This window comes from Bison bison, unplaced genomic scaffold (assembly GCF_000754665.1).
Source record: "Bison bison bison isolate TAMUID 2011002044 unplaced genomic scaffold, Bison_UMD1.0 scf7180017864110, whole genome shotgun sequence".
Taxonomy (NCBI): Eukaryota; Metazoa; Chordata; class Mammalia; order Artiodactyla; family Bovidae; genus Bison; species Bison bison.
The window spans coordinates 1,839,734-1,865,839 of NW_011494682.1; the positions used below are offsets into that span (position 1 = coordinate 1,839,734).

Consider the following 26,106-nt stretch of genomic DNA (forward strand, 5'->3'; position numbering starts at 1 on the left):
TTCACATCTGACATTTCACATGGGGCTCTGGTTTTCTCCCATTTTCCACCCCAAGTCACAGTCTCTTTTTAGCTTGCGTACCCCAGCCCCTGGAGCACAGTGGAACCCTCTGAGGCCTCCAGAATTCATGAGTCACTATAAATAGCAACGACATCAACTCTCCCATGACACACGTAAACACACTATTCATAACATCTCATGGCATGATAAAATGGAATAACTATTGTAATAGAACAGTCAGAGGCTACGAGAAATGACACTCTTCCATAGTGTGAAGGACTGCCACTTGGAGGCAGCTTCAAGGTGACTTCAAGTGAATCGCATTTCCAAAACACCAGGCTCCCTATGAGGTATACATAGTTAACCAGTGAAAGAATGTGGAAGCACCATGACACAGCCCTCCTGTACTCATCAGCAGCACAGAGGAAGAAACAGCAATTATGTGTACCACACAAAACACAACATTGTTGAGCCTGCCTCGTGCCACCAGAAACACAAGTATGCCAAACATTTTCCTCTCTGCACAGCACTGCCTTCAGGTTGCTGACTCATCCCACCCAACTGTCCTTCTTAGCCAGATTAATTTCACTGAGAAACACAAAGAGGCAGAAAAGAGATCCTTCTCAGGAAAGAAGGGACAGACCATTTGCCTTCAGGGGCTCAAAAGCGAAATTCCAACTACTGGCTGAATTCAAGGACACACGTGGTAATAAGCAGTCACTTGCTCTACTGGCTGTCTTTTACACCAAACAGGAGCACGATCAGTATCACTTCTGCCTGATGAACATCTTGTTTCCTTGGTCCTTTCATGCTATGCAGCATCCAGGCTGTACCACCAGCAAGTGATTAATAAGAGACTGAATTTAAGCTAGATCTCCTGAAGATGCCATTGGGATCCAGGAGTCAAGCTGACAGCCAAAGCAAAGGAAAAGCTAGTGGGCATTGATAGCACAAAAGGCAGAAGCGCTTAAAGAAGTAATTCTGCAAAGTTTTAGTCTGACCCTTTGGCATTACCTGTGTACAGTGGATGGGAAAAGATGAGATCGAAGAAAGTGTTCAGAATAACTCAAAATAATAATTGCTAACCAGATACACCGCTCACATAACACTCAGAGCACTATGGATTAACTTCTATCATTATTCCCTTTACAGGAGAGGAAATTGGAGTACTGAGAGCTTAAGTATCTTGCCAAGTTCACGCTGCTGGTATGAGCTGGTATTCGAACTGTCTAGCTCAAATGTGCTCCTAACTGCCGTGACCCACTGCCTTTTCAGTAAAATTCCATCACAAGTGACCCTTCTGAAAAGGCCAACTTTTAGGTTTGCAATTATTTTTTAATACAAAAAGCCTTTGTTTCAGACCTAAAGATAAAATGCATCCTCCTACGTATATAGGATGAAAAATAGAGAAGAGGATAAAAAAGACAGTGTATTTCTTTTGTGTTTTATTTCTTAACAGGGACAGAATCTACTCTTCGCATGCACACTTCAGACTTCCTTCTCTCCTGCATACTGGCTCACTGGAGGGATATGCAAATGATGCACAGAAAATTGTAAGAATCTTAGATATCGGTATTTAAGGCCTCGCCTGAAAACATGTAAGAATCAAGGAAAAAGTAGAAATGCACCCAGCAGAATGAAGTCGGGTCGGGGGAGGGCACAGGGGTGTATGCAAAGTCAAATGACAAAATCCCAAATAATCTTGGCTCTTATGCAAAGGTACTCTGTTCATTTCCCTGGAAGCACCAAACAAAAGCGGCTGCCCATTTCTCTGCTTCAGTTTCCTGGCTATTACTGGATCACCCACGGGCATCCATGTTCCAGGCTCACAGAACAATGCTCACTAGCATAAATCCATCAGTCCTGGTACTCATCCAAAGAGCTAAAAAAGACTACCACACGACTGAATGAACGTCTGTGTGCGCATACCTAGCGACAGAATCCCACCATGGGCAAGACATATGTGTGAGAGGCAGTTAGCACCTCCCAGCACCGAGGCATGTGCGAGCTTGTCAAGAGATAGATTACACATCAGACCGAAATGCTGAACAGGATGTTCTGCTTGTAGCTCTGTTTGCTAACATTTTATACATCTTCAGAGTCTCTGCCATCACAGAGAGGCCTGTGAGTCCCCCACGAGCACCGCAGCACACTAACAAAATGTGAAGTGCAGAGGTCACTCCATCGATGGTAGGAGTTTAGCTCGTCTAGGACCACCTCCCCATCCAGAATGGGCAACCCTCGGAGGACAGCAGTTGCTAACTTAGGGGGAAGAAAAAGTGCACAGTGGGGGAGGCAAAGGGTTATTTTTAAGAAAGAGCACAATCGAGCTTTTCTCTCCACCACCCACTCCACACCACCTCCTCGCTTCCTTGTCTCTCCTCCTACCTGCTCTTCCACTTCACTTGTCTTCCCCAGCCTCCCGCCCCATGGCTCGTGTCCCACACTTCTCACACGTGTTTTCTTCTCTGTGTCCCAAGGTGGGACACCAGCTCAAACGCCACACAGACAAAAACAGCTGTGTGAGGCCTCAGAGCTGCTGCTGAGCTTGGGGGTGGGAAGAGGGGGACAGGGACAAAGAAGCTGGCTAGCTTCCTCCTCAAAGCTCCCAATGCCTAAGATTCAAAACATGCATCCACTTTTTAGAAGCCTTCTCTTGACACCAGAGCCACAGGGAAGAGAAAAAAGCTTCTGTGTTATAAGCTAAATGAACCCATTAATTACGTCATCTTCATATGTGCCTGAATACTGGAAGATATTTGGCTTATGTCTTATTACAAATGTCCTTTACTATTTGTCCTATGCCTCCTCAATATGGCTTCCAAAGCTGAGTCACCTGAGCTCTTGTGTGGACTAGTGAGCATTTTTAAATGTAAGTGATAAATCCACGTGCTCTGTGGGTTGATTTCCTCCAACAGCTGTGAGTGACAAGCAACTCAACACACTTGGGAGTCGTGTGCCTCGACCAAAGTAGTGCTTCAGCAATAGCTGAAATAATGAGGCACTTTCCAAAGTGGAGTAATTAAAAATCAGGGCCAACTTTAACATGGCAAGAGAAAAAGGCAGAGCAGGAAATATAAAGATCACGTATGAGGATTACAAACAAGAAAACCACTTGGATCTTCATCTGAGACCAATAGAAGCAATACCTATGTCTTCCTCTGTGGCAATCCATCAACTCAACTGGATGGCTGGATGGCATCACTGACTCGATGGACGTGAGTCTGAGTGAACTCCAGGAGTTGGTGACAGACAGGGAGGCCTAGCGTGCTGTGATTGATGGGGTCGCAAAGAGTCGGACACGACTGAGTGACTGAACTGAACTGAACTGAACTGAAGCATATACACTGGGCTTTCCAGGTGGCACTAGTAGTAAAGAACCCACCTGCCAACACTGGAGACCTAAGAACCTCAGGTTCAATCCCTGGGTCGGGAAGATCCCCTGGGGAAGGGCATGCCAACCCACTCCACATTCTTGCCTGGAGAATTCCATGGACAGAGGAGCCTGGTGGGCTCCAGTCCACAGGGTCACATAGAGTCAGACATGACTGAACTGACTTAGCATGCACACACACACACACACACACACACACTATGTATCAGGCACCGTGCTGGGTGCCAGAGATAACACAGGAGAAGAAGACAAACCTGATCCAAGCTCTCAGGGAGCTTACGCTGTCCCATCAGCACAAGACAAAACTGTAGGTTTTTTTTTACTAACTGTAGGTTAGTAAACTCCCGAAGTGAAACATGTATTACAAAGGAAAGAGATGAGAACTGTGGAAGACCAACACTGGAGAAGCTATTAATACATCAGATAGAATAGCAGGGCAAAGCATCGCTCTCTGAAGAGACAACACTTTGAAGCCGGAACATAAAGGCAGAGAAAAGCTAACCAGGGCAAGAATGAGGGACCATTCCAGAAAGACAGAATTGCACAAGCAAAGGTCCTGAGGCAGAAAAGGTTTGGACACCACTGAAAAATCAGTGTGGCTGAATTAAAGTGAACAAGGAGCAAGTAATGCAAAGGATTCTGGTGAGACACAGTGGGCCCTGAGCTTTGACCAGGATTTCATTCTAAAGAGGGAATGGTATGACCCAATTTGCACTTCGTGATAATCACTACTCCCTCTGTGTGGGAAAAGATATGAAAAGCAGAGGTTGTTCCAGTTGTCTTAAGCAAGAGGGTAGGATTCCCTGGATCAGAATATGGCAGTCACATTAAAAAACAATAGACAGATTCAGAGGTATTTTAGAAGTAGAACCAACAAAAGTTATTGACATATTGCAGATGAGGGTGACAGGAAGGAAAAAATCAGAGATGATTCTCATCAAGGGGCTCTATTTCCAGGTGGGTTTTTTCAATAGTGACAAGCACCACCTGATATAACACCAGGTCCATGCAAGAATCTGGTCTAGGGGGCCTGGCATGCCTGTAGACATAAGTTACTTAAAAACCACAGATCTAAGAACAAGAGAAACTTTTGTCTTCACATTGGCGCCAGAGCCCTATAGTTTCCCCAAAATCACACGCTTAAATGTCCCTTTACATCTGAGTGCAACGATTTTTAAGTAGAATCGCACCAGATAAACCAGCTATCAACCCATCTAGTCTCCATGATAAGCAATGGAGAAAATACAGCAATTTCTTTGAGGATCTTCATGTCAAGTTGGATGTCAAATACGTCACAGGCATATGACAGCATAACTTACTGACTAGCAGAAAATAACTAACTATAAAATACAAACTTATTGATCATTTCTTTGTTATCATTGTCCTTAACAATGATGTCTCCGTAGGATCGCTTCAGAAACCAAGTATACAACCCAATGCAGTACTCCCCAAGGAGAAGACGTCTAAGATAAAGAGCATGAACTGCCTTCCGTCCTCTACATGCTCTACTCAAACTGGTCTCCAGAGGCCACAGGAAGTCACAGCATTCCATGGAAGACAGAGATTCAGCCTCAGTGCCTTTCTGACCTGTTCATCCCTATTACCTACTTGAGTATTACTGGCATAGTTTCCACTGCCCTTCCTAAAAAGCTATTACATAATGATCATCTCAAAATCCTGTGGCCCATTTGTGTAAGTGAGCATCTCTTTCCCTTTTAGTATTTATAGAGATGATGCACTCTTGTTCTTAAATTGCAGAATGAGAGACGATGAGACAGACAGACAGCCACACACACACACACACACACACTGGAGACAGCACCTCTGATTCTGGCTCAGGTCTTGCCAAAACAGATAGCAAATCGAGATAAACTAGTAATGTATTTGGAAAGGAATGTTATCTTTCGTTCCTCAAGACTATTAACTGTGACCTTTTTTGTCTGCATTTCAAGGACTTTGCTCGAAACAGACCCCATTTTTTTTAGTCAATATACAAACAATGCCTTTCAGAAAGGCTCTCCCCCAGTGTTCCAGTGAAAAGCATGCAACTCCTGCCTCCTGTCCTCTGGTCCCATGTAAGTCTTACATTTACTCCAACACTTTAAACTTTTAATTCAGTGGTCCATCCCCAAACTGTCCTCAGAACATTCCTCTTTAATTCGGTGGTCCAGCTGACAGCTCCTCTCCACATAAGTACCTCTCTACCTGCTAAACCACCTGCTCAGCTCCAGTAGACAGACTATAAAAACAATTTACAGATTCACATCACTACACTTCACAGCCTCATACTTAACTCTGTAAATTCACTTTCAACCGTTCTGAGCTGTTAATTCTAATTTAGCCTCTCATCACCTACAAAGACTAAACTGGATCTTTATCTTTGCCACCCATGTTGGATTTTATTGCAGGTTCTGGATTTCTGCAACTGTAGCAAAGAGAGGAAGAACTGGGCTGAGCTCGCCAACATGAAAAGCTGTCACTATGTAACTCATGTTGGGGACTCTTCCCAAACTGGCATATGTTTCTGCTGCTTTTCGCTTCTACTGCATATATTTATTCTCACTCTAGCCACAAAGCTGCCCAGATAGCCCAACGTTCTCCACATCGAAAGAAACCAAAGCAACAGACACATAAACCCAAACACACATCCACCTGCTTGAATCCAAGGATGTGCTTTGACCTCCTGCTATTCTGTGCCAAATAACACCTCTATCCAAAGTCTGATGATGGCTAATAGTTTCAACATTTACAGAGCTGCGTCACTGTAAATGACCCTCTGATTTTCAGGATGTTTTCCCACTATTCTTTTTTAAATCAACCTGGCTAAATGTAACCTATAATCCTATAAATGTCATGTAAATATGTATGCGTGTATATGAGGAGGGCATGACAATCCAGTCCAGTATTCTTCTCTGGAGAATCCCCATGGACAGAGGAGCCTGAAGGGCTACAGTCTGCGGGGTTGCAAAGAATTGGACAAAACTGAGCAGCTAAGGACAGCACAGTATGTGTGTGTGTATATATATATACACACGCATATACATATATATGTGTGTATATAGCCAAAAAGTTCATTTGTGTTTTTTCATAAGACGTTATGGATTATACTTTGTTGTTGTTTACTGGCCCAGTCATGTCCAACTCTCTTGTGAGCCAATAGATTGGGATTTTTCAGGCAAGGATACTGGAGTGAGTTGCCATTTCCTTTCTCCAAGGGATCTTTCTGACCTAGGAATTGAACCCGTGTCTGCTGCTTCGCAGAAGGATTCTTTACCACTGAACCACCAGAGAAACCTCTATGGATTATACATACACATATATATATATATATATATATGTATAATCCTCATCTTGACCTACTTTCTTAATAGAACCTACTTCTACGGAGAAACAAGGCAAAAATTTCTTGAAAAATTTCCCAGTTACTGCTGATAATTGCAGTTAAATATCACCTATAATACTCTGTCCTACTTCACTAATGGAAACACAAAATGCTAAACGCCTAAACGCTGTCAGATCTCTTCTGACCTGCTCAGAATTTTACCAGGTCTCCTCCTAGACCAACCTACAGGGACAAGAAAAGCATCACCTCCGGAGACATTATGCTTTAGAGGCGTAATGTCTCCTCACCCCTCCCCATTCACCCTAAGATCTTTAAGCATGTCTTTCCCAAGGCCATGGGAGGGAGGCAGAGAGGGGCACCAGCACCCAGGGGGAACTCACTGAGAGGCTTCAGGATGCTGCTGCTGGACTCATCCGCATTCTCCACATCTGACTTGTCAGAATAGTTCTCAGAGATTCTCTCCTTTTCCTTCTTTTCTCGGTGGCCTGTCTTTCTCTTGTGACGTCTCCTTCTCCGGTAGCTCTTTGGCACATGGACCCCAATGTAGATGGTGTGGTGGCCTGAGGAAGGAACACAAATCACTCGTCATTTCAAACCACAGTCTCAGCTACATAGAAATCACACAAGACCCAGAGGTCAGAAAAAAAAAAAAAATGTCCATAAATTCAACATTACCATTTCACATTTGATAAACTGGAAAAATAAAACTGCCTTCCAATTTTCATTAAACTAGATTGTAATTCAACCTGTTGGCTGCCACCAGGATTTGGTGAGGATGTGTTCTAATTCTATCCGGATAGACTCTTTTTGTTTAGGCAAGTCAAAGAATATTGAACTAGAAATCAGGAATCCTTGATTCTGGTCAAACCTCTGCCATCAATGAGCTATCTGACCTTGAGCATGTCCCTTAATCATTCTGGGCCTCAGTTTCTTCATTTATATGAAGGTCTTAAACTGGGTAATCCTTAAGAGTCCTCTCCAGTGCCAACTTTCCTGGAGCCTGTGATTATACTGAATAGAGTGATGAAAAAGGAGTTATTGGAAAAAGGGGGGAAAAGACCTAATTCAGAGTTCAAAAAGTCATTCTGCGGGTATAAGGTTTTACACTAAAACTTTTTTTACCCAATCAGCAGAATAGAGACTTAGAACTGGGACAAACTAAGAAAAAATAAGACATACTTAGAGAGAAAATTTTAGAAATACTCAAATGTTCACACTAGGAAACAGCTAAAATGAATGTCAGCTACAGTGCCATTCTCATTTTTCTTTTTTCGTTTGCAAAAGTTTCTAAAAACTGGTTGTTGCTGTGATAAAAATAAACCCAGCCCAGTAAAGATTGCCTTGAAGAGGAGGGCATGAGGAAAAAAGATTGTGAAATGCTTTCAGTTCTCGAGAAGGAAGAACTGCAATACTGACAAGTGGTATTATTTTTACAAAATCTGATAAGACAGAAAAAAAAGGAACTCAAAGTTCTACATCTTTTTTTCCACTGGAAAACTTTTACTTTCACTTTGTATGCAGTCTAACTTCTGAATGTGGGAACCACCATTTCGGAAGTAATGGGAAAACTTCTTTTCTTTTTGAATTGCAAATGGGAGTTGCAAAAAAAGATGAGATTATCTAGGGATTTCCTCCACATTCTGGAATTATTCCGTAATGACCACTGTATGGCACCAAAGACAATAAATATCACACACTCACATGCAAGACACATATATGCAAATGTCTGATGAATATACCATGAATTCCTTTCCACTCTCACTCACGAGGCCTATCTAAAAACACTGTAATTCACAGTGGTGTTCCCTTAAACTGGAAGGATTAAAACAATTATATCAAGCAAGATGTTCCAATCAAGAATGCAGAACCCCATGTGAATGCATAAGCAGTCAAAAAAAAAAAAATCTGATACTTGGAATGAAGTCTGAGGCATCTATATAAAACATGAAGTCCCTGCCCCCAATACATATACAGACATACAAACACCCAGACACATACGCCAACTCAACTACTAAAAAGCACAGTGAAATTCTCCCTGCAGAATGTGGTGCCAATGAGAAATTTATCATCTCTAACCATTTACAAGCAAATTGTTCTCATGGGAAAGCTATATTATACTAGGAAGTAGGAAACATCTAAAAAACAATGTGAATTAAGAAACAGTGTCAATTGTTTCCTGCGCTCCAGTTATTGAGGGAGTCCTCGAGCTTTATCTCAGGTCACACAATATATGTAAGCAAAGCATCCAGTTTCTTTAGTAAATCAAACACGGTCAGGAAATAGGAAAACATCACAAAAAATGTTAAGAAGTCAAAGAACAAATTTTAACCTGTCACATTAACTATTTTCTTATTAAAAAATGGTAACTAAGCAAAAAGAAAAAAAATGGCAATTAAACTGCAAGAGTCAAACTGATGTTACATGTAAAGATTTTTTTTAATATCTTTAGCCAAATCTGCATAGTATATTTGATAGATCATTTAAAAAACAGTTCGTGTGCACGCTAAGTCACTTCAGTCATGACCCATCCTTTGTGACCTTATGGACTGTAGCCCACCAGGCTCCTCTGTCCATGGGATTCTCCAGGCAACAATACTGGAATGGTTGCCATGCCTTACTCCAGGGGATCTTCCAGACCCAGGGACCAAACCCACGTCTCATGTCTCCTGCATTGGCAGGCAGGCTCTTTACCACTAGCGCCACCCGGGAAGCCCAAAAGACAGTTTCTATGGGCTGATAAGATTTTAAGGTAAGATTTCTAGCTATCAAGTGTTGTTGTCAACCCAACAAAAGAATCAGCATGATATAAAGAGTGAGCTTTCAAAGCCCAGGAGAGAAATGTACCTTACCCTCTAGAACCTAATTGGAGTTGTCATCACCACAAAAATGGTGCCTTTTTATTTACATCGCAATCCTAGGCCTCACGGCTGCCTTATGAACTAGATTCAGCTGATCTCCATCTCCTCCAGCTCCTCCTCCAGATACTCCATCCAACCACAGGTGGGGGAACTTTTGGACACATGCTGCCCCGTGGAGCCCAAGTACCAACCACAAAGGTGGTTCCTTTTAAGACATCTCCAATTTCAGACATTTTTATCAGCTTTATTAAGGTACAGTTCTTCACATGCCATAAAATTCACTCATTTTAAGAGTTTATCTTTCTACTTTAATCTCTGGCATGTCTGAGATTTTTCTGGAATAAAAACTAATATTTTATAAAGTAAAAGAAAAAGAGAGTATATATTGAATGATTTTTAGCATATTTACAGAGAGTTGTGCAACCATCGCCATAATCCCATTTCAGAACTTGGCTACCAATCAACAAAGATCTCTCATGTTCATCCACAACCACTCTCTGTTCCCACTCCCATCCCTTACTACCTCTCAGGCGTCTTTTATGCTGTCAGCGATGGGCTCCAGGAAGCTACAATTCTTGGTACCCACATGCTATGAACTTTTGCAGGACCCCTTACAGCACAGTAGAACCGAATATTCTTTGGGTAAGGAAGCTCTCTCCTTCCAAGAGTGGCCAGAGGAAAGCATCACTGAGCTGAGTAATTCAAAAGCAAAGCATCAGGAAACTCAAACAGGGGCTCTGTATCAACCAAAATGGGTGGGATGGGGAGGGAGATGAGAAGGAGTTTCAAAAAGGAGGGGATATATGTATACCTATGGCTGAGTCATGTTGAAGTTTGACAGAAAACAGCAAAATTCTGTAAAGCAATTACCCTTCAATAAAAAATAAATAATTTTTTTAAAAAGGCAAAGCATCCTCCTTTTCCTCTCAGACATTACTAGTAACTAAATTTTCCTTTTCTGTCTTGTTCAGATAAAGGAAAAGGCATAGAGTCCCAAGGTCAAACAAACCTTTAGGACCTAAGGAATAGTGTCTGTGTTTCAGCAATTACTTCTCAACCTCTTTTCATTTCAGCTTCTTTGCCCACCAGAAGAGAGGAATCGCCACTCCAGGTTCGATGCAGGATACAGGAAGCTTGGGGCTGGTGCACTGGGATGACCCAGAGGGATGGTATGGGGAGGGAGGTGGGAGGGGGGTTCAGGATGGGGAACACGTTTACACCCATGGCAGATGCATGTTGATATATGGCAAAACCAATGCAATATTGTAAAGTAAAAAAAAATAAATAAAAATAATAATAATAAAAAGAGAGGAAGACAGCATCTCTTTGGTGAGTAGGGGAAAGGCACGCTTTCTCAAAATGATGACCAAGTATTTTATAAGCTGTATATGCTAAGTACCAAACATTAATGCTATTACTAATGCTATTAGTAATAAGAATAATGCTATTACTAATAAGAATATCATAGTTGATCTCAATATTTATTTTCATTAAAATATCTTTACCTGTTTCAGAGATATGCCATGAAGACTGATGGCTATTTTTAAAATTACAACTCACCAAATGACAGCAAGCTCTTAGGAAAGCCATAGAGATGGAGGATATAGTATTATTTTAAGTGTAAAATGAAAAGGGGAAACTTGATAGACAAGCCTTCCAATTCAGCAAGAGTCTACAAAGCAGTAAGATGCTCAGAGAATCAGGGATAGTTACCTGTTTAATTTATGAGGGAATAAGTTTTAGGCTCAAAAGAAAAAAATTCTCCCCTAGTGAGTGAAAGTCTCTCAGTCATGTCCAACTCTTTGGGACCCCATGGTATATAGTCCATGGAATTCTTCAGGCCAGGATACTGGAATGGATAGCCTTTCCTTTCTCCAGGGGATCTTCCCAACCCAGGGATCAAACTCAGGTCTCTCGCATTGCAGGCGGATTCTTTACCAGCTGAGCCACCAGAGAAGCCCAAGAATACTGGAGTGGATAGCCTATCCCTTCTCTGGCAGATCTTCACGACCCAGCAATCAAACTGGTATCTCTGGCATTGCAGGTAGATTCTTTACCAGTTGAGCTACCAAATGTCAGTAAAGACTGCTTCCAAAGATAATGTAAGAAGAAGGAGCAAAAAAATTTAATAGCTATAATTCATAAGGAAACAGTGATTGGTTTAAATGTTATTAAAATAAAGGTTACATTCTTGCTACTCAAAATTTTGTAGAATAAAACTACTGGAACCTACATTTGACAGTGTTCACTTAGGTGTGAGTCAAAGGGCATTCAGTCCTAGATTTGGCAGGGCCTCAGGAGCATGTGTTCAAAGAAATACCCTGCATACCTTTCTGTGACAGATGGTGCAAGTTCTCAACAAACTCTAAATATCTTGGGAATATCTCACAATCCAACCACAGCCAGTATTCCTGGGAAGAAAACACAGCTTTTCTGGTTATCTCTGGCCTTCGGAAATTATCACCAGGTGATCCACGTTGCTTCCCGTCTTCACATGCTCCACCTCAGGGGAGAGCAGAAGCCCTCAGATGCTGTCATGTCCACTTCTCCCAGTTCCTGAAATATTTCTACACTAACGCCATTGAGAGTTGCTATTGTGATCTGAGGCCACCAGAGAACTCTTACACTTAGTAACTATAGTCATTTAAGTGAAAGAGGCTTCCACAGATACCCACTTCACTACCAAAAATGATTTAGGACTTTGAAGAACGAAACCCATCAAGTGAGTCAAGCTAAAATTTCTGTAGAGAACTGAGTGGTTAACAATATATGCCTCTCTATGCAACACAGATCATTAGCTCCTTTAGGAAACATGAATGAGTGAGTGAGTGAAAGTCACTTAGTCATGCCGATGCTTTGTGACTCCATGGACTATCCAGTCCATGGAACTCTCCAGGCCCGAATACTGGAGCGGGTAGCCTTTCCCTTCTCCAGGGGATCTTCCCCACCCAGGGATCGAACCCACATCTCCCACATTGCAGGCAGATTCTTTACCAGCTGAGTCACCAGGAAAGCCCTTAGGAAACATGGTACTATGCTTATATACACACAGATGACAGAAGCCACTTATGGAATTGTTACAAATGTGCCAGGCTGTTCCATTACCTCATGCCATCCTCACCACTACACGAATTAAGTGAATGACAGAGGATGAGATGGTTAGATAGCATCACCGACTCAATGGACATGAATTTGAGCAAACTCTGAGTGACTGTGGAGGACAGAGGAGCCTGGCAGGCGACAGTCCATGGGGTGGCAAAGATTTGGACATGACTTAGAGACTGAACAACAACATCGCCGTTGTACAGGCAAAGAAACCAAGGTTCAGGGACGTCTAGGATATTGTCACCAGCTAACTCATAAAATTCTACAGAAAAGGGACTTTCCTATTGTCCAATGGTTAATTAAGACTCTGAGCTCCCAATGCAGGGAGCCGAGGTTCGACCTCTGGTCGGAGAACTAAGATCCACATGCTGCAAAGCATGAACAACAACAACAAAAAAACAATTAATTTTTAAAAAGATATTAATCTCTTTTTAAAAATCCCTCAGGAGAAATATCTCCCAGGTCTCAACATTAAAAATAGTGAGTGCTTCATCCTTGCTTTGGTGGTGCTTTGTCTGTTTTTAGGGGGCTTTTTTGTGACAGACACTATATTTATACTATCTTATAACTGATGTTTCCTTCCTCATGTTGACAGCTAGAAATAGAAGAGACAAATCTCAGGCCAACCTGCAAAGGGTAGACAGTTTTGTGACATGCATTTTAAACACTAACCTCCTCTTCCAACTTTTCAATGGTTACTTTCCCTTCGCATTGAAACTTTTTAGAATAAGGCAGCATATAAAGATTTTTTAAAACCTGAGATGTCAGTACCATGGGTAGAGGCTGAGGGTGGCTGTGGGGGAATGTAGATTTCTAGCCAGAGAGTTAACGGGTCCTTGGTGGTCCTTTGAGTACATCGAAATCTACAAGTCTAAATCTTTGTCCAGAAATCTACCTTCCCCCAAGGCCACCCCACCCGCCGCCAGCCCCAGGCTCCTACAGAACATCACTAACAAAATTCTGAGGGATGTTCCCAATTTTAGTTTTCCACATTGTTCGTCTTTCTATAATCAATGGGATTTCTGTTCTCTCTGGTTCAAAGCAAAGATTCTACAACACTTGGGACTTTACATCGTTCTTTCAGAACTAATCAGCAATACTTCCCAAACATAAGTTAAATACTGCCTTTCTTGGCTTATCTAAAGTAACCTGGTCTTATGCCAAGGTGCCTGAAACTTGTTGTAGCTACTGCCAAGAAGGATACAGGGGAAGGAGACAAATTAAAGAGAGATTTATTATTTCTTTTTAATTATGAAAAGAAAAATGTTGGAAGAGGAGACAGAGACCCTGGATGTGGGATAGACTGTCTAAAAGATGCTGGAAAGACTTTATTTCTTGTACCAAAATGAATCTCAAAGGTATTTTGGAAGTGCATGCATAAGAAACCTTACAGAGAATCACAGTATCAAGTCCAGATGCCAGAGAGGTTGTGTGTTTCGCACTTTATATAATAAGAAACAGATCAGTCTGTCTAATCCTAAACACTTTAATAAAGGAAATACAAGTAACTCGTTAGTGCTTTACCCACAGACCCATAAGAGTGTCCATAACCAGTTCTATTAAGATATAATCAATGCAACATTGCTAATTTACTTCGGCATAAATACCAGGTCATGAAAAGAAAACTCACTTTGAAAGGAATGTTATAATTTTGCATTTAACAGGGGGTAAGTCAGCCCCTTTGGTTAGATGTTTGCTTGACAGTCCACAAAACAGATCCCACTACTCAAGACAAGGGATCATTTCTATTCCTATATTTTGGATAGGGCCAACTTTTCACCCAGAAAAAAAAAACAATAATGCACGTGTTTCTTAATAGTTTATTGCATGCTACATATGTAATTTATTTACAGACCATTCTGAGTGCTGATTAGTAATCTATTTTAATATTAATGCTACCAACTACACTTAGGAGCAGGCATGCAAGCAAATAAGTAGTAAAAGTGATGAAAAACAGGGAAATACTTTTCTTCCCACTGAATGACATGGGACTTTTGTTCACTGAAAACCTCCCAGAAATTCTTTAGGCAACTTGAGGTACCCCAAGCAAGACTGATAAGAAATCTCAGCTTGGTATTTACTGAGCAGAGTACTTTTAATATTTAATATTTGATGATGAAAATGATAACCATCTCGAGGCAAAACAAACAGCACAAGGAAAAGGTCTCAAAGGGGAGTTGAGCTCATGGTAACTTAGCTAAACTCTTGTCTTAAAGAACAAGCTAAAGCTCAGAAAACTTTCGCACTTGCTTTACAAGTGCTCATGTTTAGCAAAGTAGTTCTAATCATAGTTTTTAGGTAGGTGGGCTCCAGTCCATGGGGTTGCAGAGAGTCGGACACAACTGAGCAACTAAGCACAGCACAGCAAAGGTGAGGAACCCATGCCACACACTGAAGTTATACTTTCACGACAGCTTCTGTTACTAATAGCTGATAACAAAGGCTAAAACTGACCAGCACTGTATAAAATCTGAACCAGTGACTATTTTTAAAGAAATACAGCTTCTTATATTTAGTGATCATCCATTATTTGAAAATATCTAGGCCACAACAACTTAAAGGCACTACAGGAGCCAACCTTGATGAGTAAACAGGACTAAAAATCATGTTATCTTTTATAAACTGTAGCTCCTGAAATGCTTCACAATCTCTGAAAAACTGCTTCTCCAAAGTAATTTTAATTCTGCTCTAGCAAAACCTCTTTTGGCACTAGGGGTAAAGAATCTGCCTGCCAACCCAGGGGATGTAACAGACTAGGCAGGGTTCGATCCCTAGGTGGGGAAGATGTCCTGGAGAAGAGAATGGCAACCCACTCCAGTATGCTTGACTGGAGAATCCCATGGACAGAGGAGTTTTGTGGGCTATACAGTCCATGGGGTCACAAAGAGTCGCGCACGACAGAAGCTACTTAGCACACACGCACATACTTTTAAAGTATAATCTATATTTATACCTATATCTATATATATTTTTTGGGGTTTTCCTGGTGGCTCAGACAATAAAGAATCCACCTGCAATGTGGGAGACCTGGGTTCGACCCCTAGATCGGGAAGATCCCCTGGAGAAGGGAACGGCTACCCACTCCAGTATTCTTGCCTAGAGAATTTCATGGAGAGAGGAGCTTGAGGGCTACAGTCCACGGGGTGGCAAAGAGCCAGACACAACCGAGCAGCTAACATTTTTTAACACATTTATATTGAGATGTGTATATATATATACACATAATATATATACAACATAATATATACAATCTCTACATTGAGAGAGCTAAATATCATTTTTATGGACAATCCAAATGCGTATGTCAATAAAATATCTTCCATTGTGTACAGTGCACAAAGATGCACAGTAAATGCTGTTCTTATCTCTCCCTCCTATTTCCAAAGCAGGGAAGAAAGCCCTATTTCTCTTCCTTCCCACCCACTTTGAGCCCTGACAATAACTTGTGAACACCCTCTGTTCTCCAGAGAAGGTACTCCAGAGCACTCCCCCTGGGCAAGACAAAAGAGTCAACTTTGGATCAAGGCTCCTGGAGAAGGAAATGGCAACCCACTCCAGTATTCTTGCCTGGAAAATCCCATGGACAGAGGAGCCTGATGGGCTACAATCCATGGGGTCGCGAAGAGTCAGACACGACTGAATGACTTCACTTTCACTTTTAGATCAAGGCTAACTCACCCCTCAGTTAGCTGTCTAGTCATTATGCAGAGTGTAACTGTGCTGCAGAGGCAATACCTTCAATAACCCCAGTCTCCCCTACCCCTGCCAGGAGCCAGCATCAGGTCATCACCATCCTGCTGCGGGAGGGTCTCCCCGGAGCTTTCACACTGTGGGTGCCAAGCCCCAGGGCTCAGGTCTGTTGTCCTTTTTACTTGAAAGCCAGAGGAGAGTGGATTCAAAAGGTCTGGAAGGTCAGAGCCAGCCAGGGCAGTGCAAAGAGGAGCCACTTAACAGGAGCAGATGAACCCTTGACTCCTCCTGACACCCCAGAACCCTGAAAGAGCTGGAGAATTTTAATGTGCAATACACATGCAGTCAGACAAAATCCACCTGTGAGCCAAACACAGAGAACTGACAGTTTCCATTATCTCTCTTGTGGTCACCATTTGCACAACTGAATGGCAAGTAGGGCTGGAAGAGAGAAAACAAAGGCTAATCCAATGGTCATTGATAACCGGATTTGCAATTGCAGCCAGAGAGGCAGCTTAGACAGACACATAAATGCACACATTCACACTCTCATTCTAACCACATTGTCCGTCTGCGACTCTATTCTGGCTTCCCTTTTAGCACTAGCCTAAGCCCTGCTGGGCAATAGGAAGAGTAGACTTAGTCACTATAGACAGATAATCCACTATATAGTCAATGCACTCACAGCTAATCAGGTATCAAACATCTAATATTAGTTCACATAATTCCCTCCTCTCACACACCTGTACATAGGTAAATGAGATTTGGATCATGCGGGGGCGGGGGAGGGGGAGCAGGTTGGGGGTTGCTAAAACAATGACCAAGAAATAGAGAAAGTGCTACAAATGACTCAAACTAGCATGCTGCTGCTGCTGCTAAGTCTCATCAGTCGTGTCCGACTCTGTGTGACCCCATAGACGGCAGCCCACCAGGCTCCCCCATCCCTGGGATTCTCCAGGCAAGAACACTGGAGTGGGTTGCCATTTCCTTCTCCAATGCAGGAAAGTGAAAAGTGAAAGTGAAGTCGCTCAGTCGTGTCTGACTCTTAGCGACCCCATGGACTGCAGCCCACCAGGGTCCTCCGTCCATGGGATTTTCTAGGTAAGAGTGCTGGAGTGGGGTGCCATTGCCTTCTCTGCAAACTAGCATGCTACTGCTGCTGCTAAGTCGCTTCAGTCATGTCCTACTCTGTGCGACCCCAGAGATGGCAGCCCACCAGGCTCCCCCGTCCCTGGGATTCTCCCAATTCCAGAATCGTTACAACTATGATTTTCCACATGCACCCAGAAAAAGAGGACAACATTCACTGACACAGCAGCAGATAATCACACTTCTAGAACTGAAATGACCTTAAATATCACCTGATTAAACCTCTTCATGTACCAATTAACCAGGTAAAGCCAAATAGCTAATGATGTAGAGGCTGGGACTCTTGGAGCTCCTGGTTAAAGGTTTCCTTTCTTCCCCACTACCATGGTACCTACACTCCACCCTACCTCTCCTATATTCCATTGTCTGCAAAATATAGCCAAGTGGGGAGAAAAAAGATTAAGCTTTTCAAGTTAGCAACTACAAAAGAGGACAAAACAGGCTCAGGAATTCTCTGAAAATGTGTCTTATAATCACAGAATGACAAGTTTAAATCTACAACCCTTAGCTCTGTAAACTGCCCCAGAATATGAAGACACCTGCCCTCCCATGAGCACCTGTGGTCGTGCAAACAATAAGGCCAGCCGGGCTTGTGCTTCTTTCTCTTGCACCTTTTCACAACCTCTCCCAACACCTTTTATTCTTCTCCATTCAGTTCTTCCTTTTGCTCTTCCAGGCTCTCCTTCCAGCTCTCACCCAGCGATGGAAAGGGACCAGACCTCAAGCACACATTTTTGGAAGGAGCACTACCCTGGTAAAGTTAAGGAGTCTGGCTCCTCGTCCTAGCGTTCCAAATTACCATCAGCGTTATTGCAAGCAAATCACTTTACCGGCTCCAAGGCTCATCTCTCCATCTGTAAGGTGAGAACGCTAAGCTACATTATCTCATAGATCCTTTTGAGCTCTAAAAATTCTGTAATAATTCTAAGGATTTTAATTGGTTAAGGGTAATGAAGCACATAAGGGAAAGGCTAAAAGGTTTTCTACTATTTCTCAAAGTCCCTCCACAACTACTTACAATGGTAGTTTTCTCTTTGGGCATTCTTCAGTCTCCTCTGATTTGACTCTTTCCTGACAATGCCACTTAGACTGCTAAAAGCCACCCATCACCCTTTTCTGCCAAATCGACCAGTTACTTTTCGCTCCTCATCTTCTTGACCCCAGGCAGCACTCAGCACTGTCCATCACTGGCTCCTTGTTGAAAACAGTCTTCTCTTGGCCTCAGAAGACTTCTATGATTGCTCCTTCTCAGTCTCCAAAGGTTGGCATCAAAGAACACAGACCAGTCCTCCTCCTACCCTATTCTCTTCCTTTGGTAATGTCATCCACTCCTGTGGCTTTATTTTTTAACATTTTGTTTTGGGGATTTTTTAAAAAATATTTATTTATTTCTCAGTTTATTTGGCTGTGCCAGGTCTTCATTGCAACATATGGGATCTAGTTCCCCGACTAGGGATCGAATGCAGGCCCCCTGCACTGGCAGCAGGGAGGCTTAGCCACTGGACCACCAAGGAAGTCCCCCTGTGGCTTCAAATACTAGCTAGCTCCCTGGGATTCCCAAACTTCTATCCCATCCCCATCCTTTCTTTTTAGCTCCAGCTTGTGTGGCCAAGTACCTGCTTTAGAGTTCTACTGGACTGGATGTCTCACAGGGGTCTCAAAGTCAAAAAGCTGAACACCTACCTTCCTTCACTACTATCCCTCCAGTGTCCCTCATCACAAATGGCATGTAAGTCCCCAAACTGCTCAAAGCAGAAATCCAAAAGTAATCACCCCCCACCGGCACATCTTTCCATCAGCAAGTGCTGGCAATTCAACCCATCTTTTTTGTCCCAGGCTAAACCCTAAAATCACCTCTCAGTTGAATCTTAGCAACAGTCTCCCCACTTTTATCTTTGTCCTCTTGGGATCCTTTCTCCACCCATCAGCCAAAGAGATGTTTTTTAAAATGCAAATTTTCTCTTGTCACTTTCCTGCTTACAACACTCTGTAGTGGCTCCCCAGTGCACACTAAAAATCCTAAATCTTTAGCTGCTGCTGCTACTGCTAAGTCACTTCAGTCGTGTGTGACTCTGTGCAACCCCACAGACGGCAGCCCACCAGGCTCCTCCGTCCCTGGGATTCTCCAGGCAAGAACACTGGAGTGGCTTGCCGTTTCCTTCTCCAATGCATGAAAGTGAAAAGTGAAAGTGAAGTTGCTCAGTCGTGTCCGACTCTTGGCGACCCCATGGTCTGCAGCCCACCAGGCTCCTCCGTCCATGGGATTTTCCAGGCAAGAGTACTGGAGTGGGGTGCCATTGCCTTCTCCACAAGCTTTAGCAAAAGTCATGAATTATCTGGGTTCCACCCACTTCTCGGAGAAGGCACTGGCTACCCACTCCAGTACTCTTGCCTGGAAAATCCCATGGACGGAGGAGCCTGGTGGGCTGCCGTCTATGGGGTCACACAGAGTCGGACACGACTGATGCGACTTAGCAGCAGCAGCAGCAGCAGCATTCACTTCTGGCCACTCTCTCCTGGTACATATGGTCCAGCTGCATGGGCCTTATTTTCACTTCTCAAACAGGCCTACTCACCACTGGGCCTTCACACATCCTGGCCTAGGAGGTTTCCCTCCTTCTTGACCTAGCTAACTCTCTTCACCCTTTAGGTCTCAAGTTAACATCACTCTACAGGAGATACATATCTTGGTCTCCATGTAATACACTCACCCACAGGCATGATATACTCTCTAAATTATCATATCAACCAACTTTGTGTCCTTAAATGATGACGAGTTTATTTGACAACACATTAGTTACTGACCTAATTGGAATATGTCATGTTTGCCTGGAAAAGCAACATATCAGAGCTTGTATATCTGCAAGTGTTCTTACCATTTTTATAAGCTAAAAATAATAATAATAAAAGCTTTGTCCATCAAAGTTAATGAGAAGAGTTAATGAAATTCACTCAGTATTGTCCGACTCTTTGTAACCTCATGGACTACAAAGTCCATGGAATTCTCCAGGCCAGAATACTGGAGTGGGCAGCTGTTCCCTTCTCCAGGGGATCTTCCCAACCCAGGGACTGAATCCAGGTCTCCCTCATAGCAAGTGGATTCTTTGCCAGCTGAACCACAAGGGAAGAGAAGAGTTAACATAGATAACAATCAGCTAACTCGTTGATTACCAGATATCAGTACTAGCTTTAGTCAGAAAGCACTCCGCAGTCACAGCAAGCACTTGAGAAGGTGTTAAATACAAAAATAAATCACAGACAAGGACCAGACCCAAAGAAGTTAACACCTTAAATTTACAGGGTTCATCCTGGGGATTTCAAATTAGTTTCCTTACACCCCTAGCAAAACTAGGAGATAAGGAAGCACCAATGCTGTTTCTTTGTACGAAAATCTGGGATTCAGAAATTAAGTAATTTGACAATGGCTTACTGCAAATGTCAAAGTATTTTTCTGGTATTATCCAAGAATCCTTAGAGCATCTCTAGTAGGTGGAAAAGAAGATAGGTTATTAACTGCACTCTGCATGAAGAAAACACAACCACACAAACACAATCGGCCTCATGTCACCCAGAAAGACAGGGCAGAGCCAAGAACAGAAATAGGTCCTGAGACTCCTGGTTGTCCACCACATTCTCTAACCCACAATACAGACTGAATTAAGGTACCTCCAACTCCAGACGCTGACTGAGTTTGCCAAATACATGCATCCATTGGATTCAACTATATCCTTTCATTCTACATCCAAGACACTGTCTTTATCTTTCAGTAGGGATAGAATCACATTGAAAATTTAATAATCAACTAGAGGGCAGGGTTGTGATTCAACTAATTCATAAAATGTGTGACTCTGGCCCTCTAAAGCTGGTACATTGGCTGATTTCACGAAGATTCAGACACTCCTTTTGATTTCCAGAAGTTTTGGCCTTGTCAAAGGTATTGAGTAACCTACCATCAAGAGGAAGTAAAATCATGTCCCAAGAGGGTTGAGTCTGCTCTCCTTTCAAAGTCGACAGAGTATCAAGAAAGGTGAACATGTTGGATGTAGCACTTAGGATGGCTGACTTCTAATTCTAACTCTTGGTGAAGGTAAAAACAATTCATCAGATTTAAAAGCTTTTGCAGCTATTCAGGGAAGGGAGTTATTTAAGTCGCCTCTACTAATGATTCAATGGGTGTCACTCACCACCCTCCTTCCCTTCACCTTCATCCCACCTGGCAATCAGCAGCTTCAGGGGCACAATATTTGGAACCTCCTGTGAACTCCTACCATGGCAGGCTCTCACCTCAGTCCCCTGCGTGCTATCAGCCAAAAAAGGGAAATGAAACAGAACAAAACCAAATCCCATCAGCATGCCCACTTCAGCAACGGGAGAGCCTCCACTGAACTTTATTCAGTTTTATTCTACTCTTACTCTACTCTCCCTCATCAGGCCCAATTTTCAATTCCCAATGACTTTGAATCTTATAATGATAAAAATGGGGAAACACTTAGCTCAGGTTTGAATACTTAGTATTATTTCTATACTATTGCATAATCTCATTGAATTGGCACCTAAATTATATAACAGCCAGTAGAGAACAGAATTATTCTAGTTCATGCTGCATATGGGGAAAGGAAAAAAGGAAAAATATATATATACTGTATATGTGTGTTTACATACATTACATATATAATAAACCCTTGAATCTTCCTCATTGGTAAGAAAATACCACACACTTAAATCTGTTTTCCAGAAGGGTAACTTTGCAGGCCTTATTATAATGGGCACACATTTATAATTTATCCTGTATGCAAGTATAGTTAGTATATCTTTTCTTGGAAGAGGAGACAATTTCACAAATTAGAGGTAATGTCTACCGGAGCAATCTAACCATGGAAACCAGATCTCACACGCGGAGCCTAAAGGGAATCAGAACATGTTCAAAGAGAAATACACAGCAGGAAAATTCTCTTGACCTTCCTGGCTTGCCTCTTCCAAAACAAGAAGCAGTATGTAAGTGTGGTTATTAGGAAGGCAAGGGATAGATGATGGTAAAGATGAATTAAGAAAATAATGGGTTCAGGATGGAGGGGACGCATATGCCTATAGCTGATTCATACTGATGTATGACAAAAACCATCACAATATTGTAAAGTAATTATCCTCCAGTTAAAATAAATAAATATAATTTTAAAAAAGAAAATAAACATTTTGGTAGTTCAAATTTTTTGGAATGATAATCACTGAAAATTATTGGTGAGGCTGTATCAATCAGAAAGCAAAAGAATAAGACAGTAATACAGTATAAAGTAGGCTTCCCCAATGGCTCAGCAGTAAAGAATCCGCCTGCAATGCAGGAGCCTCAGGATATGTGGGTTCAATCTCTGGGTCTGGAAGATCCCCTGGAGAAGGGCATGGCAACCCACTCTAGTATTCTTGCCTGGAGAATCCCACAGACAGAGGAGCCTGGCAGGCTACAGTCCATAGGGTTCCAAAGAGCTGAACACCACTGAAGCGACTTAGCATGCACACACGCCTTGTATAAAGTACTCCTATGCCTAATGCCAAGTACAGCAGCATTAATGACTGTTTCTGGTCATTATTAAAACAGTTCTCTGGTGAATGGTGTGTTTGATTCTCATTGTGCAGAACTGAGAAATTCAAAATCTAAACTTTAAGTTTTGTTCTTCACTTATGCAATGCTTCAGCAATATAGCAAGTTTTAAACTTTTATTCCCAAACTGATGTTTAGTTACTCTGCCTTAACAACACATGAATAATACAAATGATAGAGACTCCCCAAAATCAATATGAAACAACTCGTCTCAAAAATATGAGCAGATACAAAGCTTCAAGAAAGAAACTCAACCGTAGACAAAATCTGCTGCAAGTGTATTATTTCAGAATGCTCAGGTTAGGCAAGATTGGGATAGATGGTCTCATGAGCCCCCTTAGTTTCTTCAGTGAACACAGAGACCCATCTACAAAAAGTTAAATCACCAATTCCCACTTTTCAAATGGTGTCATATTCAGACATTGGCATTGTTGAGTATGAATATGCCAAATGTAGAAAGCTGTGCTAAAATGGCAAAGAAATGAACTGGAAGCATTTTGGAAGTAAACATACCAAAATAACTCATCTACACTAAGAGGGTTAGAATGTCAAAGGACTTATATTTTCTCCTACACACATTTTTAAAATTTCAGAACTTTTATAACATACCTTGATTTCGAAAATAAAAGTTAATTAAAAAAATAATATATGTGGTTCATGTATAACTGAATTACCTTGCTGCACATCTGAAACATTGTAAGTCAACTGTACTTCAATAAAATTTATGTATTATTGAACTAAAAAAAAAAAAAAATTCTGGATCCTTGGAAAACATGACTCAAGTACCAAGTTGAATTCTGCAAACTTCTTGCCATAAAAGAATGTAGTCACCCAGGACAGAAAGTGGCTTCCAGAAGGCTTTAGCCCATACTGTACTACCAGCGAATTCTCTACAATTGGAAAACTCTGAGAAGGGATGTCTGATTCCTGCTTCCAAACCCCATGGAATTATCAGCTGATTTCCTTGAGGCTCAAGAAATCTATACACAAATACTCAACTTCAGTGACACAGCAGGAGGTGTCAGAGAGCTGGGTGCTGCCTGCCTTAGGACCTCTGGCAGGCTTCCAGCTGCGCGCAGGACACTGGGAAAGGTCTGTGTGGGTTCAAAGTGCTCTGGGAACCCAAGCTACTTATTCAAGCGTCAACCCTTAAAACACCTGACCACACTTCCTCCAAGCTCTCCAACGTGTGGATACATTGTTTCTTTTAAGAAGGCTTTTCCTTCAGCAATATTTGCCCAAGTATTTCCTCTGTACACACTGTTTTCTGGGCAATTATAGAGAACAGGAGAGAGGAGGTCAGCAAAATGCAACCCGACACTTACATCCAGCGCTCAGAATAGCGCTGACCCCAACCAGCCCCTCCCTTCCCATCTCCTTCCTTCCCATCCACTAGGTTCTCATTCACGCCTTCTTGGCAATTACGTTTTCTAACCATTGTAATTATTAACAAATGTCCACCAGGCTCCGCCTTTTCCTTAGAATACTACCTCCTCCAATACACATAAATACATCATCACAATATCCTCCACTGAAAAATAGGTTTTTAAGTCATTATGATTTCATGTCAGTAAAATGTTGAGATCTTGACCTCCCAAAACACAAAAGCCACCAGTTCACCACTTCAGTCTCTCTCTTCAAAATAAAAAAGCAAAAGAAGGAAAAAGAATACAGTGGATGTGTTTATGGGGCTTCTTTTTCTTATCAGTATAAATGATGTACATATATTAATGATCTTTGCAAAATCAACTAGGATCATTAGAGAAAAATATCATCTCATTTGACTAAGAGAAGAGAAACAGATTTCTAACTGAAAATTTAAACAAAGGTTTTAGAGGGCTATATAAATTCATTCTATGTATGCTTCATTTGGTTTATTTACACATTCATTTCTTCACTCTTTCAACAAATATTTAGTGAATGTCTACTTTGTTCCTGACCCTGTCCTACTTTTTTACTTTTATTTCCCTAAAAATAACCTTCCTGTAAATTCCATGAATTTTCAACAACACTCTCTCTCTTAATGTCCAACAGTAGACCTGGGAATTTGTAGAATTAGTCTTCCATTTGGACAGATGGGAGCGCATTTCCTCTTAGACTTGCTTTTGAATGGAAGAGGAAAACCACCACAATATATCATAATGGAGTTGAGAGCACTGATCAAACTTCAGAAATGCAGATCCGTTTCAGCCAATATTGTATTTCTGTACTTTATGTTTCCTGAGTTGCTGCTTAGGATTGATGTTAAGAAAAGGGCCCCTCGTCATGAAGTTAGAGTTGCCAAGGCTTGCCGGGGAGTTACCTAGCCTTGCAGAGCCAAGGCCTTATCTCAAAGGATAAGGTGGAGTTTGCTCTTTTCCCCCTATTGCGAAATACGAGAATATTAAGTAATCTGTTTATATCATACAGATCCAAAACCCTGGCTGACTTTTTAAAGGATAAAATATCCATAGAATTTCCTCCTCTTTAGAAAAAGCTACCTGGGATCTTCCTCTCTCAACCTTGGTTCACCCAACAAATTTTGCCAATTTCCCCTAAGTGTGTTTGAAATGAAAAATCAGTCTTGTTCCTCAGAGTGGACATTTCTGGGTCCCCTTGAAAAGCAAGGAGATCAAACCAGTCAATCCTAAAGGAAATCAACACTGAATATTCACTGGAAGGACTGAAGCTGAAGCTCCAATACTTTGGCCACCTGATACAGAGCTGACTCACCGGAAAAGACTCTGATGCTGAGAAAGATTGAGGGCAGAAGGAGAAAGTGGCAAAAGAGGATGAGATGGGTTGGATGGCATCACTGACTCAATGGACATGAGTTTGAGCAGACTCAGGAAGACAGTGAAGGACAGGGAAGCCTGGAGTGCTGCAGTCCACGGGGTCACAAAGAGCTGGACCTGACTTAGCGACTGAACAACAACTGGTAACGTCAATTTGTCATCTAACAGAGCAATTCTACAGAAATGCCTGGGCTAGA

The 26,106-nt window shown here is 42.1% G+C and overlaps 1 protein-coding gene across 3 annotated transcripts in view; it reads right to left on the reverse strand.

Annotated features, from left to right (window-relative positions):
- Positions 1 to 26,106, reverse strand: part of SLC4A4 (solute carrier family 4 (sodium bicarbonate cotransporter), member 4) — a 364,017-nt gene that overhangs the window by 281,903 nt on the left and 56,008 nt on the right. For all 3 annotated transcript variants that reach the window (XM_010839087.1, XM_010839088.1, XM_010839086.1), the window contains exon 3: positions 7,118 to 7,297. In XM_010839087.1, coding sequence (XP_010837389.1) covers positions 7,118 to 7,297 — 180 coding nt within the window. The remainder of the gene's footprint in view (positions 1 to 7,117; positions 7,298 to 26,106) is intronic.